This window comes from Chiloscyllium plagiosum, chromosome 7 (genome assembly GCF_004010195.1).
Source record: "Chiloscyllium plagiosum isolate BGI_BamShark_2017 chromosome 7, ASM401019v2, whole genome shotgun sequence".
Classification (NCBI taxonomy): Eukaryota; Metazoa; Chordata; class Chondrichthyes; order Orectolobiformes; family Hemiscylliidae; genus Chiloscyllium; species Chiloscyllium plagiosum.
Genome location: NC_057716.1, coordinates 89,316,944 through 89,330,031, shown reverse-complemented (window position 1 = coordinate 89,330,031; position 13,088 = coordinate 89,316,944). Strand labels below are relative to the sequence as shown.

The following is a 13,088-nucleotide window of genomic DNA, read 5'->3' as shown; positions in this document are numbered from 1 at the left end:
CAGCCTTGCCAGGTGTTCTGAGGGGCTGGGTATGTTCCCCTCAGTTTGTGAGGTTGCAGCTTTCATGTGGTCCATGTGCTTTTTCAGGACCATCTCACCTACTCAAACTTTGTACGTCATGGGATCTGACCTCACCTCAATCATGCTTCTTACCAAAGTTCGTCCCCTGAACTAAACTGCCTCTCTCGCATAGAGGAATCTTGTGTCTGGTATTGGCATTCCTGATGCCATTTCACCCACCCCCCCCAAGATTATCCAGGATAATCAGGTTTAACTTTGTGCAGAGTCTTCTGCCCGTGAGCAACTCTGCTGGTGCTATTTATGTAGTTGCATCAGGGGTGGTCCTGTATTCCAACAGGGACTGGGACAGTTTGCTATTGAGTGAAGCTGTCGGCTGTTTGTTTAAGCCCGCCTTCAAAATTTGGACTGCACTTTCCACCAGAACATTAGATGATGGATGGTAAGGGACTGTCCTTACATGTAATTTGAGGACATACTCAAATTCTGTGCTGGTAAATAATAGTCTGTTGTTTGTGGGAGTCCATGTATTGTAAAAGCTGCTCACAACTTTGCAATTGTCATTCCTGTGTTTGACACATGTCCAATCACTTTGAATTGATGTCCACAATGATTAAAATCATAGAGTACACGAAAGGACCGGCATAGTTGACTTGTAGCAGAGTCCAGAATTTACCTGTCCATTCCCATGAATGTGGGGAAGCTGCTGGTTGTAATTTTTGTCCTTGTTGGCACTCTGGACACTGCCCCACCAACGTGGCTATGTCAACATCCAATCCTGGTGAGACAGAACTTCTCACCAACGTCTTCATTTTGGAAACCCCTGGATGACCCTGGTAGAGTTCAGCCAGTCCCTGCTGGCGACCTTGGCTCCGGACAATCGCTCTCACTCTCCATAATAATATGCTGTCTCCTGGTCTCACCAGGACCAGAAAAGTTTCAATTTTTCTTGTGGTGGCCCTTTTATCTCCCCCAACACCACCAGCTGGTTTAGTTTTGCAGAGATGGGATCTTTTTGCGTCCACAGTCTGATATTATCAGCGGTGACAAGAAGGGTGTCCATAAGGTTTAAAACCAGAACAGGCTCTTCCAGTGGCAGCGCTCCTGCCATATCCACCAGTGAAAGACAACTCAAGGCATCCACATTTGCCACTTGACCTCCCAGACTGTTTTCAAATTTGCAATTGTATGCACTCAGAATGAGAGCCCATGGCTGAATTCAACCTGAAGCTATGTTTGGCATTTCCTTGTCCTCTTTACGTAGCCCTATCAGGGTTTGTGGTCTGTCACTGTCACAAACTTACATCCGAAAAAGTATGGATGGAACTTTCTCACACCAAAGATGGCCACCAAGCCTTCCTTCTGTATCTTTGTTCGTCATCAGCCAAACTCTGGGAAGCATAAGCTATCAAATGTTCCTTTTTGCTGGGCCACTGGTGAGCAAACACTACCCCAGTACCATACAGGGAGGCATCACTTGTCAGCACCACATCTCACAATATCTCAGATGACAATAGCTGCTTCTTCACTTCCCTAAAGGCTACATCTTGGCTATGAGACCATTTCCAAGTCTGACCCTGTTTCAATAGCAGATGTAAGGGTGCCAAAATGGAGACCTGGTTACATATGAATGTTATAATTCACCATCCCAAGGAAAACCTCAGCTGTGGTACAGAGAGGAGAGTCAGAGCATTTTTGATCACCCTCACTATATCTTCCAACGAGTATAACCCAGTCATGTCAACTCTGTAGCCAAAGTAGGTCACTTGGGGTGCCCTGAACACAGATTTTTTCTTCTTAAGGCCACTTTGGAAAACATATAAGGACTGTGTCCAAGTTTTCTAAATGCTCTTTATTCATCTTCCTGTTATTAGCACGTCATCCAGATAAATGGCAACCTGGGGTAGACCTTATAAAATGTATTCCATCATAAATTGGAAAATGGTACAGGCTGATGATACGCAAAAGGCGTATTGGCACTATTGTCTATTGGTACAAACTCTTACGGATATTAATAGTAGCATAATTCTGGGAATCCTCATCTAACCGCAGTCACAGATACTCTTGGCTAATGTTCAGCCTCATGAATAACAGCCCTGCTGCCAGTTTTGTGTGTAAATCCTCTATGTGAGGGATTGGGTATTTATCCAGCTGCAAAAAGCAGTTTACCATTTACTTGAAATCCCTGCAAAGACAAACAAAACCATCAGATGCCGCAAGCAATACAACTGGTGCTGCCCATTCCTCAAACTGTTCTCTGACTCAATTCAGGGCTAGTAGGACTCTATCCCTGTCTCGAGTCCGCATATCATCAGCAGCTACAATGGCTTGCTGGCCTCGATCCTGAAGACAATTTTAACCACTTGGCCGAGTCTCGGCTTTGGTTTCAGGTTTTGCTGTGAGTTTACATTGAGTCCCTATCTTCAGAATATGTCCCGAGTGAGGCTCTGCAATTGCCTTCATTCAGGTGGTGTTTCCCAAGCTCAGTCAGCCCGGCGAAGGTGTCCACTTCCATCAGAATTGAAAAGTGTGGTGCTGGAAAAGCGCAGCAGGCCAGCACCACACTTTTTTTTCTTCTTTTTGTTATCTTTTTTTCTTTTTTTTAGGCAAACACCCGAGTGGCCAGTGACAAGCTGTGCCCTTCACAAAAAAGGCAATGCTGTCTGATACACTCCTGGTTTTTTTTTCCCCCCAAACTACCGGCTAACTGCGGTAGTGCTTATTTTTTCCCCAGCACCCATGGTGTGTGTGTGCAGGTGTGAGACACAGTGAAAGAAACAAAGTGCACCAATCTTAATTCAGTTTCCACCACCAGGAAGATAAGAAAACACCCGGGTGGCCAGTGACAAACACTGCCCTTCACATCAAAGGGCAGTGCTGTGTGATCAAAACAGTGAAGGGGAGGGTAGGGACTAAATCAAAATAGAGTTGGAGGGGGAAATAATGCACTCCACTCTCTGCGGTGCCCACCTCTCCCTGAACAGCTCCAGGTTGTTGGTCGACACCGCGTGCTCCTTTTCCAGATACACCCGGGCTCTAACATAACCGCAGAAGAGGGGCAGACACTCCTGTTTATATCTGTCCGCTAGGGCTCCCTGATTGGAACAGGTTAACAGCCCCAGTAAGGGAACTCATTTTATGATGTCCACCTGGCTGACCTCATTCCAATCAATACTCCAGTAGAAACTTCTGACCAGCAGCACTGCTACTGTATTTGGTCTATAAAGTGCATGGGATTATTGGTCACATCCTACAGTGTGGTAGGTAGTGATTGGCAGTAGTTTAACATATGCCACTTCAAGATCTCCTGATCAACATGTATTTTCTCTTTGTTATTGGTCAAGTGAGTTTAGTGGAAAATCAAAAGCTTGTTTGCTTTTCCTCAGATAAATGCTCGCACAGAACTGGCATTGAGATATAATGACATCTCTCCCCTGGAGAACCATCATTGTTCTGTGGCCTTTAACATCCTGGAGAAGGTAATTTTGCATTAAACGCTGAGAAAGTCATTGGTTAAAAGCAGCCAATTTAAATTTATTAGGCACATTAAGTTAAATTTAAAATGTGTTTCAGGACACTACTTTCTGCACCCTGCAGATGCATATCTCTACATTTAAAAGAGAATTTAGGTTGGCTGTAGGTGACTTTCAACAGAAGGCAAAAGTCTATTGTTATTCTATTGACATTGTGGTATTTGGTTACTGACAATTATGTATTTCAATACCTTAAAATTTAGTTAATGTCCTAATAGTGAGTGCAAGCAGAATAGATTCAGTATCACTGCTCTCATGGTCGAGTTTCTTTCACCTTGTTCCACTTCATCATGAAATACAGTGCTTGATAAACAGGCACCAAAACCCCATCATTAGGCTTGCCTTCAGTGACTGCTCATCACAGGACCCTGGGCTTGCACCAACATGAACAGGTTTCCCTGCAAATGACTCACTATCCTGTCTTGGGGGAAAAAAAAAGCACCATTCCTTCACTGTCACTGTCCTAGAAATTCCTTCCTCAATATCAAATAGATTGCAACAGTTCAAGAAGGCAGCTCATCACCATTTTCTTAAAGGCAACTGGTGATTGCCAACAAATGTTGGTCCAGCCAGTAATGCCCAGATGAAGGAATAATGATATGCTTTGGCTCCCTCAGCTCCAGTGAAGGTTAGTGAGTTTATTTTGATTCCACAATAGTGCAGTTTACATGGGCTTCAGTACAGACTTTGATGAGGTCGCAATAGAAGACTGGTCTAAAAGGTAAGAGCACATGCAATCCAAGGCAATTTGATAAATTGAATCTAAAATTAGCTTGCAAATGGAAGGCAAAAGGTGATGATAGAGGGATGCTTTGGGATTGGAAGCCTGTGACCAGCAGCGTAACACGTGGTTTGGTGCTTGGACCTTTGCTGTTAGTTATGTATGTTAAAGACTTGGATGTGAATGTTGAAGGTATGATTTAGTAAATTTGTAGATGACATGAAAAGGGGTGGTGTTTTTGATAGTGAGAAGGATGGTCTCAGGTTACAACCTGATATTGCTCAACTGGTAAATTGGGCAGATCAATGTCAAATGGAATTCAATCCTGATTAATGCATTTTGGGCAGTCCAATAACTGAAGGACACACACAATGGATGGTAGGTCCTTAGGGAGTACTGAGGACCAAAGGAACCTTGTTGTACAAGCCCATAGATTCCTGAATGTGCCAGCACAGATGAACAGTTTAGTGAATGAAATAACTGCACAGAGGCCATTATCCCATCACCAAGTTACCCTTCATTTACACATAGAAAGTCTTTGACTCTGGCACGGTCTCGTCAGGGTCAGCTCTCAGAGTGTCAGAATGTCTGATACTCCTGTCTATATCTGCCATCCAGGGCTCCCTGATTGGATCAGATTAACAGCCCAAATCAGGGAATTTATTCTATGAGGTTCAGCTGGCTGACTTTGTTACAATCACTCGGTGAAGAGGACAGACAGGATGCTTGTCTTCATTAATTGGAAAGTAGAACATAGGAGCATGGAAGTCTTGTTACAATTTTATAAAATATTATTCAGGCCACAGATAGAATACTATGTGCAGTTCTGGTCACCACACTATCTGCACTGGAGAGGATACAGAGAAGATTCACCAGGATGATGCACTAGATGTAAAGTCTCAGTTGTAAGGAGAGACTATATAAGGTTGGGTTTGTTTTCCTTGGCTCAGAGGACACTGAGGGGGATCTGACTGAGGAATAGACAGAGTAGATTGTGAAAATCTTTTTCCCATGGAAGGTGTGTTTAAGACCACAGGGAATAAGTTAAGGTGAGGAGTCAATGTTTTCAAGGAGATCTGAGAATTTTCTTTCACGCAGAGGGTGGCAGATATATATAACAGACTGCCAGAGAGGGTGGTGAAGGTAGGTGCTTTTGCAACATTGGAGAAGCACCTGGATGAGCACTTTAAATACTAGGATATCATCGGCTATGGACCAAGTGCAGCTAAATGGGATTATTATGGTTTGATGTTTGATGATTGGCATTGGCATGGTGGGCCGAAGAGCTGTATCTATGTTGTGTGACTCTATGACTCTAATAAATGGCCATTATCTTAAAAGATGGACTGGGCCATCTGGAAAGGAGAGAAAGAAACATTTGTTAAAAACAAAGGGTAATAGAAATCTGGAATGCACTAGTGAGAATGGTGTGCATATTGGATCAATTACAATTTTCAATACAGATGAATATTTGTTTGTTAGGGAAAGATCAATAGAGATGGAATACAGATCAGTCATTATCTAACTGCAGAACGGGTTTGGGATGCTAAACAGCCTTCTATCATTCCTATGTTTACTTCTATGTTGCCAAGTTCTGTAAAAATTGAAGTTCACTTTTTGACAATAATATTTGATGAATTTTCAAATATTAAAAAATCAAATTTACTATCCTGACTTAGTAACAACTGTCCTGTGATTAAAAACTATCCTGATATTATAAAATTAAATATTTCATAAAAATGTAACTTTTAAACAATAAAATAAGTATGCTTTTCTCTATATTTTAAAAATAATCATTCTTGGAATGTGGGAATTGTTGGTTGGTCCAATTTATTGCCCATCCCATTCATGGATAATCCCAAGCACCCATTCAAAACAGCCTTTGAAGTATTAATTTAAATCATTTTGCTTGAATGAAACCAATGAAATGTGCACAGGTATAACTGGCTACAAAATTGTGGGCATATAAAATTAGCTACAACGCATGGTTAAGGATAACTTAGCCAGTTTGTGGGTTCCCAAAATGGACATCACAAAACTTACATCATTCATGATTTCTTTCAAAATATGCATTCTGTAATTTTCATCTTTATTCTCAACGAATATACATAGAGCCATAGTCTTAAAAAAAAAACCCTTCTGTCTAACCAGTCCATGCTGAACATAACCCCAAACTAAACTAGTCTCATCTGCCTGCTCCTGGCTCATATACCTCCAAACTTTTCCTATTCATATACTTATCTCAGTATCTCTTAAACGTTGTAACTGTGCCCGCATCCATCACTTCATCAGGAAGTTGACTTCTACACGAACCACTGTCAGGGTAAAATAATTAGCCCCTCTTGTCCTTTTAAAGTCTCTCTCCTACCATTAAGCGTATTTATACTCCTCAGGATTTTATAAACTTCTATAAGATTGCCTCTTAACCTCCTATGCTCAAAGGAAAAATGTACCAGCCTATTCAGCCTTTCTTTATAACTTAAACCTTCCATACCCAGCAACATCCTGGTAAATCTCTTCTGAAGCCTCTCCAGCTTAGTAATATCCTTCCTATAACAAGGTGACTAGAACTGGATGCAGGATTCCAGAAGAGATCTCACCAATGTTGATATAACCTTAACATGACTACCCAACTCCTACAGTCAAAGGACTGAGCAATGAAGGCAAGCGTGCCAAATGCTTTTTTAATCATCCTGTCCAGATGTGACGTAAACTTCAAAGAATTATGTTCCTGAACCCCTGGGTCATTCTGTTCTACAACACCACCTAAGACCTTTAATTGTGTAAGTCCTGCCCTTGTTACTTGTATCAAAATTCACACCTTTCATTTATCCAAATTAAACTCCACCTATCATTTTTCGGCTTATTGACCCATTTGTAATATTAGAAAACCTTCTTCACTGTCTAATATGACACCAATTTTGGTGTTATCCCCAAACTTTCTCACCATGCCTTCTATATCCTCAATGTGCAAGTGCCGGTGTTGGACTGGGGTAGACAAGGTCAGAAGTCATGTGACACTAGGATATATTCCAACAGGTCAATTTGAAATCACATGCTTTCGAAGCACTGCTCCTTCATCAGGTTAAGTGAAGGAAAGCATACAGGCACAGATTTTCTAGGCAGAGAGATCAGTGGGCAGAGAGATCAAAGATCATACAAATGGTGTGACTAGAGTGTTGAATAATAAGTCTTATTATTCTCCATTACCTTCAAACCATTTGTATGATATTTCATCTCTCTGCCCATTGATCCCTCTGCCTAGAAATTCTATGCCTGCACTTCAGCTGATGAAGGAATAGTTCTCCAAAAGCTTGTGGTTTCAAATAAACCTATTGGACTATTACCTGGTGTTGCGTGACTTCTAACCTTCTGCATTCTCTTCCAAATCATTTATATAAATGACAAAGGAGGACCCAGAACCAATCCATGTTTAAATATTCATTTTGTGATGCATGTGCAATTGGATGCACATGCTGAATAGCAGTTAAGTAGGTCAAATTTGCCTTCAATATATGATATTTGGCATCATCCAGGATTTTAATTAGCCTTTTGTGGATTATCTTGTTTGATTCTAATAACTTTTGGAATCTTGTCTGTGAATTCATATATTTTTTTATTGATTTTGGGGATCATAATCTGTGATCTGTCTATTTTAATTAGCATTTTATGAGTCTTATCCTGTGATTCCATCCTTTTTTTTGCACATAATGAAATCAATGGCTTTGCCCATAATCATCTAACAATACCAGTGCTATTACTGAGGTGTTCCTGGGTTATAATTGATGATTAGCACTTAGTAAATATTTATGTTATTTCTGGCACCTACAGTCTGAAAACAACATATTCCGAAATTTGACAACAGAACAGTTTAAACGGATTCGAGAAGGAATGATAAAGTAAGTATTAATATTCACCCTGGGAGATGGGTTTATTATATTTTTTGTGAATTATTCATAACATATTCACTGACTCGAGGGTTCATGGCTGATACCATCAAGCGCAGCCAAATGGGAAATGTGAAGAATATTGTTTTACAATCAAATCATGAGAAAGCTCATTATCGGCATGTGCATTTAGACCCTTTTACAAAGCTTGCATACAGTAGGGTCATAAGGTCATACAACATGGAAACAGACACTTCGACCCAACCTGTCAACGCTGACTAGGTTCCCAAATTAAACTAGTCCCACCTGCCCGCATTGACCTGTATCCCTCTGAACCTTTCCTATTCATGAACTTATCCAAATGTCTTTAAACATTGTAACTGTACCTACATTCACCACTTCCTGTGGCAAATCATTCCACTCATGAGCTAGTCTCTGTGCAGAAAAGTTACCCTCCATGTCTTTTTTACATCTTTCTCCTCTCACCTTAAAAATATGCCCCCCAGTTTTGAACTCCCACTCCCTGGGGAAAAGATTCTTGTCATTTATATTATCTATGTCCCTCATGTTTTTATAAATCTCAATAAGGTCACCCTTCAACCTCCTATGCTCCCGTGAGAAAAGTCTCAGTCTTTCTAGTCTATTTTTATATTGCAAATTCTCCACTCCTGGCCACATCCTGGTAAGTCTTTTCTGAACACTCTCCAGTTTAATAATATCCTTCCTACAACAGTGCGACCAGAACTGGACACAATACATCAGAAAAGGCCTTACCAATATCCTTGTGGGAGAGGCCAACACTAGAGAATATAGTTTAAAAATTAGGATCTCCCATTTAAGCTAGAAATGAAAATATTCTTTTCCCTTAGAGAGGTGAGAGTTGTTGGGATCTCCTGAGTCCTGTGGAGGCAGGGTCATTAAGTAATTTGTAGTAAACGTATGTATGTTCTTGCCTAACAATGAAGTCAAAGGTTGCCAGGGGTAGGCTGGAATGTGGAGCTGACGAGTGTGGTACTGGAAAAGCACAGCAGTCAGGAGGCATCTGAGGGACAGGAGAATTGACATTTCAAGCGTAAGCCCTTCATCAGGATGAGGCTTGTGGCCCAATGGGGCTAAGAGATAAATGGGAGGGTTGGGGAGTGCTGCTGGAGGGAAGGTAGCTGGGAATGCGATGGATAGATGAAGGTGGGGGTAAAGGTCATAGGTTGGAGAGGAGGGTGGAGTGGATAGGTGTGAAGGAAGATGGACAGGTAAGACAGTTCAAGAGGGCAGTGCCGAGTTGGAATTTGGGATAAGGTGGGGGAGCAGAAATGAGGAAACTGGTGAAATCCACATTGATCCCATGTGGTTGGAGGGTCCCAAGGCGGAAGATGAGGCATTCTTCCTTCAGGCATCGGGTAGCTAGAGTCTGACGATGGAGGAGGCCCACGACTTGCATTTCCTTGGCAGAGGGGGAGTTAAAGTGTTCAGCCTCAGGGCAGTGAGGTTCAACCCTTATCAGCAAACCATCATCTCCCAAACCATCCAAAATCTCATCACCTCAGGGGATCTCCCACCAACAGCCTCCAACCTCATAGATCAAGAACTCCTCCATTTCTGCCACCTGCAAGCAGACCCCACCACCAGGGATATATTTCCCTCCCAACCCCTGATTTCTGGAGAGATCATTCCTTCCGTGACTCCCTTTTTAGGTCCACGCACTCCACCAACCCACCCTCCACACCCAGCACCCTCCCCTGCCACTGCAAGAAGTGCACAATCTGTGCCCACACCTTCCCCCTTACTACTATTCAAGGTCCCAAAGGATCCTTCCACATCCAACAGAGATTTACCTGTATCTCCACACACATTATCTACTGTGTCCGTTGCTCTTAATGTGGTCACCACTATATTGAGGAGACAGGATGCCAACTTGCAGAACGTTTCAGAGAACATCTGTGGGACACTCGCACTCAGCAATCCCACTACCTGGTGGTCGAACACTTTAACTCCTGCTCTCACTCCTCCAATGACACGCAAATCCTGGGCTTCCTCCACCGCCAAACTCTAGCCACTTGACACCTGGAGGAAGAAAGCGTCATCTTCCACCTTGGGACCCTCCAACCACACGGGATCAATGTGGATTTCACCAGTTTCCTCATGTCCGCTCCCCCATCTTATCCCAGTTCCAAACTTCCAACTTGGCACTGCCTGTTGAACTTTCCTACCTGTCTATCTTCCTTCTCACCAATCTGCTACACCCACCTCTCCAACCTATTGCCTTCACCCCCACCTCCATCTACCTATCATAATCCTAGCTGCCTTCCACCCAGCTACCCTCCACCCCCTCCAACCCCCTCCCCACCCACCTCCCATTTATCTCTCAGCCGCATTGGGCCAGAAGCCTCATTCTTGATGAAGGGCTTATGCTCAAAAGTCGATTCTCCTGCTCCTCAGATGCTGCCTGACCGGCTGCGTTTTTCCAGCACCACGCTCTTCGACTCTGATCTCCAGCATCTGCAGTCCTCACTTCCTCTTAGGAATGTGCAGACCATAAACAGATACGCCATGAGAAATTTTCTGCTTAAAGGGGTTGTTAGAGTTTGGAATTCTCTTCCCTAGAAAGTAACAGAATTTGGGTCTTTAACTTTATTCAAGGTGAGGTTAGATTTTTGATAAACAGGTTATCTGGGTCAGATAGGGAAGTGCAGTTGAGACCAGAACCAGATCACCCAGGATCTTATTGAGTGGAGGAGCAGATTGAAAGACAAAATGGCCATGTCAAATTGTCTGTTAGTATGTTCATTTACAGAAGTTAAAGAAAAAAACATTTGTTGCACTGAATAGCAATGAAATTGGTTTTGTTTATATAGCAGACACTTTAACAGAAGATTATTGTGCAAGACTCCTGAAAGACACACATTGGACTAGGGTGAAGAATGGAGAGTCATTAGACCACAGGCAGTTGGTGACATTAAAATCATTTCAGATACAGAATTATTGGGATAGATTTTTGGATCTTTTCTCCTGGGTAATAAACATCACCAAGACTTAATATTAATAATAACCAATGATCAAGGTCAAATTCTCTTAACAGATCAAACTGATATAAGACCGTAAGACATGAGAGCAGATGTAGGCCATTCAGCCCATTGAGTCTGCTCTGTCATTCAATTAGATCATGGCTGTTCCTCAACTCCAGTTTCCTGCCTTATCCCCATTACTTTTGAGTCCCTTACTGATGAAGAATTAGTCTATCTCAGCCTTCCATACACTTAACGACCCAGTCTTGACAGCCCTCTTCAGTAATTAATTCTTCATATCATTAACCTCTGAGAGAAAATTACTCCTCACCGTTTCTGTCTAAATATATGACCCTTTGCTCTGAAATTCTGCTTTCTCTCCCAACGAAGAAACAACCTTTCTGCATTTACTCTGACAAGCTCCTTAAGAACCTGATGTGTTTCTCATTCTCCCAAACTCCAATGAATACAAGCTCAACCTACTCAACTTCCTGCAATTGTGTTCATCTTTAGTGAAATAAAATACTTCTTTGTTTCAACTACCTTCCTGAATCATTTGTGCCTTGCCAGTTAAATGCCTTGACCAGCACAAAATACAGAAGGGAGCCATGACATTAAAGGAAAATTGGGAAGAGGGTCTCGCTTAAAGAAGTCAGGGTCAGATTCCCATTGCCTCGTTCCACAGACCAAGAAAATGTTCCTGAGCCTTTCTGTGGTAATCCAGCTTCTCCTTTACTGGTAATGCAACCTTGTTTTACTTTCCCACTGACCTGCAAACTACTTGTTGGGAAATTGGGAACAATGCAAATTATGTGTATGTGGCCCTGTGCCCAATTTCTCACTCCTGAACCCCTGCCATGCCCTGCAAGGATGCAAGCTGTACGCAGGTTCGTAGAACATTTATCTCCATCTTATCACTCAATTATGTTTTGAAACTGCTGCATCAGACCAGCTGGACATTGATGTGTATATTATTATTCCCAGATCCTCTCAAAGCCTGTAATTCAGTTATATTCATTGCAGTTCTCTATTCCACATCTTTCATCTTACTTGTTAACTTTGTTGGTTGAAATTTGATTTTCAAATGCAATATGTCAGCCCAATTGCATATGTAGTATTGATATTTTGCCTCATTTATTCTCTGCTGTTTATTGTGTTGTCATCAAATTTGGATATCTAATACTTTCAGACAGAGTGAGTGCTGCTTGGTGGAAATACTTAGTAATCTGTCTTGAGCGATGTTGAAGGAAAACAGAAAAGAGGCTGCAGAAATGCTGCAAAATTCTTAGTGTTGCACAAAAGCAGCTAAATCACTTCAAATTTAGAAAAAAAATTCATTATTGCCCAATGATTGAAGTCTTGTAATTGGTTCCATACTGATGCAGTGGGCATTGTTACATTTTTAGTAAAGACAGGTAAAGCCTCATACTAAAAAATAATTTTTAGTTTTGTTTTGGCCAATTAAGAGATTGAAATGAGGGATCTGGTTCCCCCCTCCTCACTGCTCTTAACAGTTATAAGGCAATTGAATCATTATTGCCTTATAACTGTTATGAACAGTGAGGAGGGGGGATCCAGCTCCCTCATTTCAATCTCTTTAATTGGCCAAAACAAAACTAAATATTATTTTTTAGTATGAGGCTTTACCTGTCTTTACTAAAAATGTAACAATGCCCACTGCATCAGTATGGAACCAATTACAAGAATTTCTTAGAACATAGAAAAGTACAGCACAGAACAAGCCCTTCGGCCCTCAATGTTGTGCAGAGGGTTAATCCTAATGTAAAATAAAATAATTTAATCTATGCACCCCTCAACTCACCCCTCCATGTTCATGTCCAGCAGTCACTTAAATGTTCCTAATGACTGTGCTTCCACCACCACTGCTGGCAACACATTCCATGCATTCACATTTCTCTGCATAAAG

The 13,088-nt window shown here is 41.8% G+C and overlaps 1 protein-coding gene across 1 annotated transcript in view; it reads left to right on the top strand.

Annotated features, from left to right (window-relative positions):
• The window catches only part of si:dkey-219c10.4 (high affinity cGMP-specific 3',5'-cyclic phosphodiesterase 9A), a 109,906-nt gene that overhangs the window by 76,499 nt on the left and 20,319 nt on the right, over positions 1–13,088 (top strand). Inside the window, exons 9-10 of the mRNA XM_043694198.1 lie at positions 3,405–3,497; positions 8,104–8,171. Coding sequence (XP_043550133.1) covers positions 3,405–3,497; positions 8,104–8,171 — 161 coding nt within the window. The remainder of the gene's footprint in view (positions 1–3,404; positions 3,498–8,103; positions 8,172–13,088) is intronic.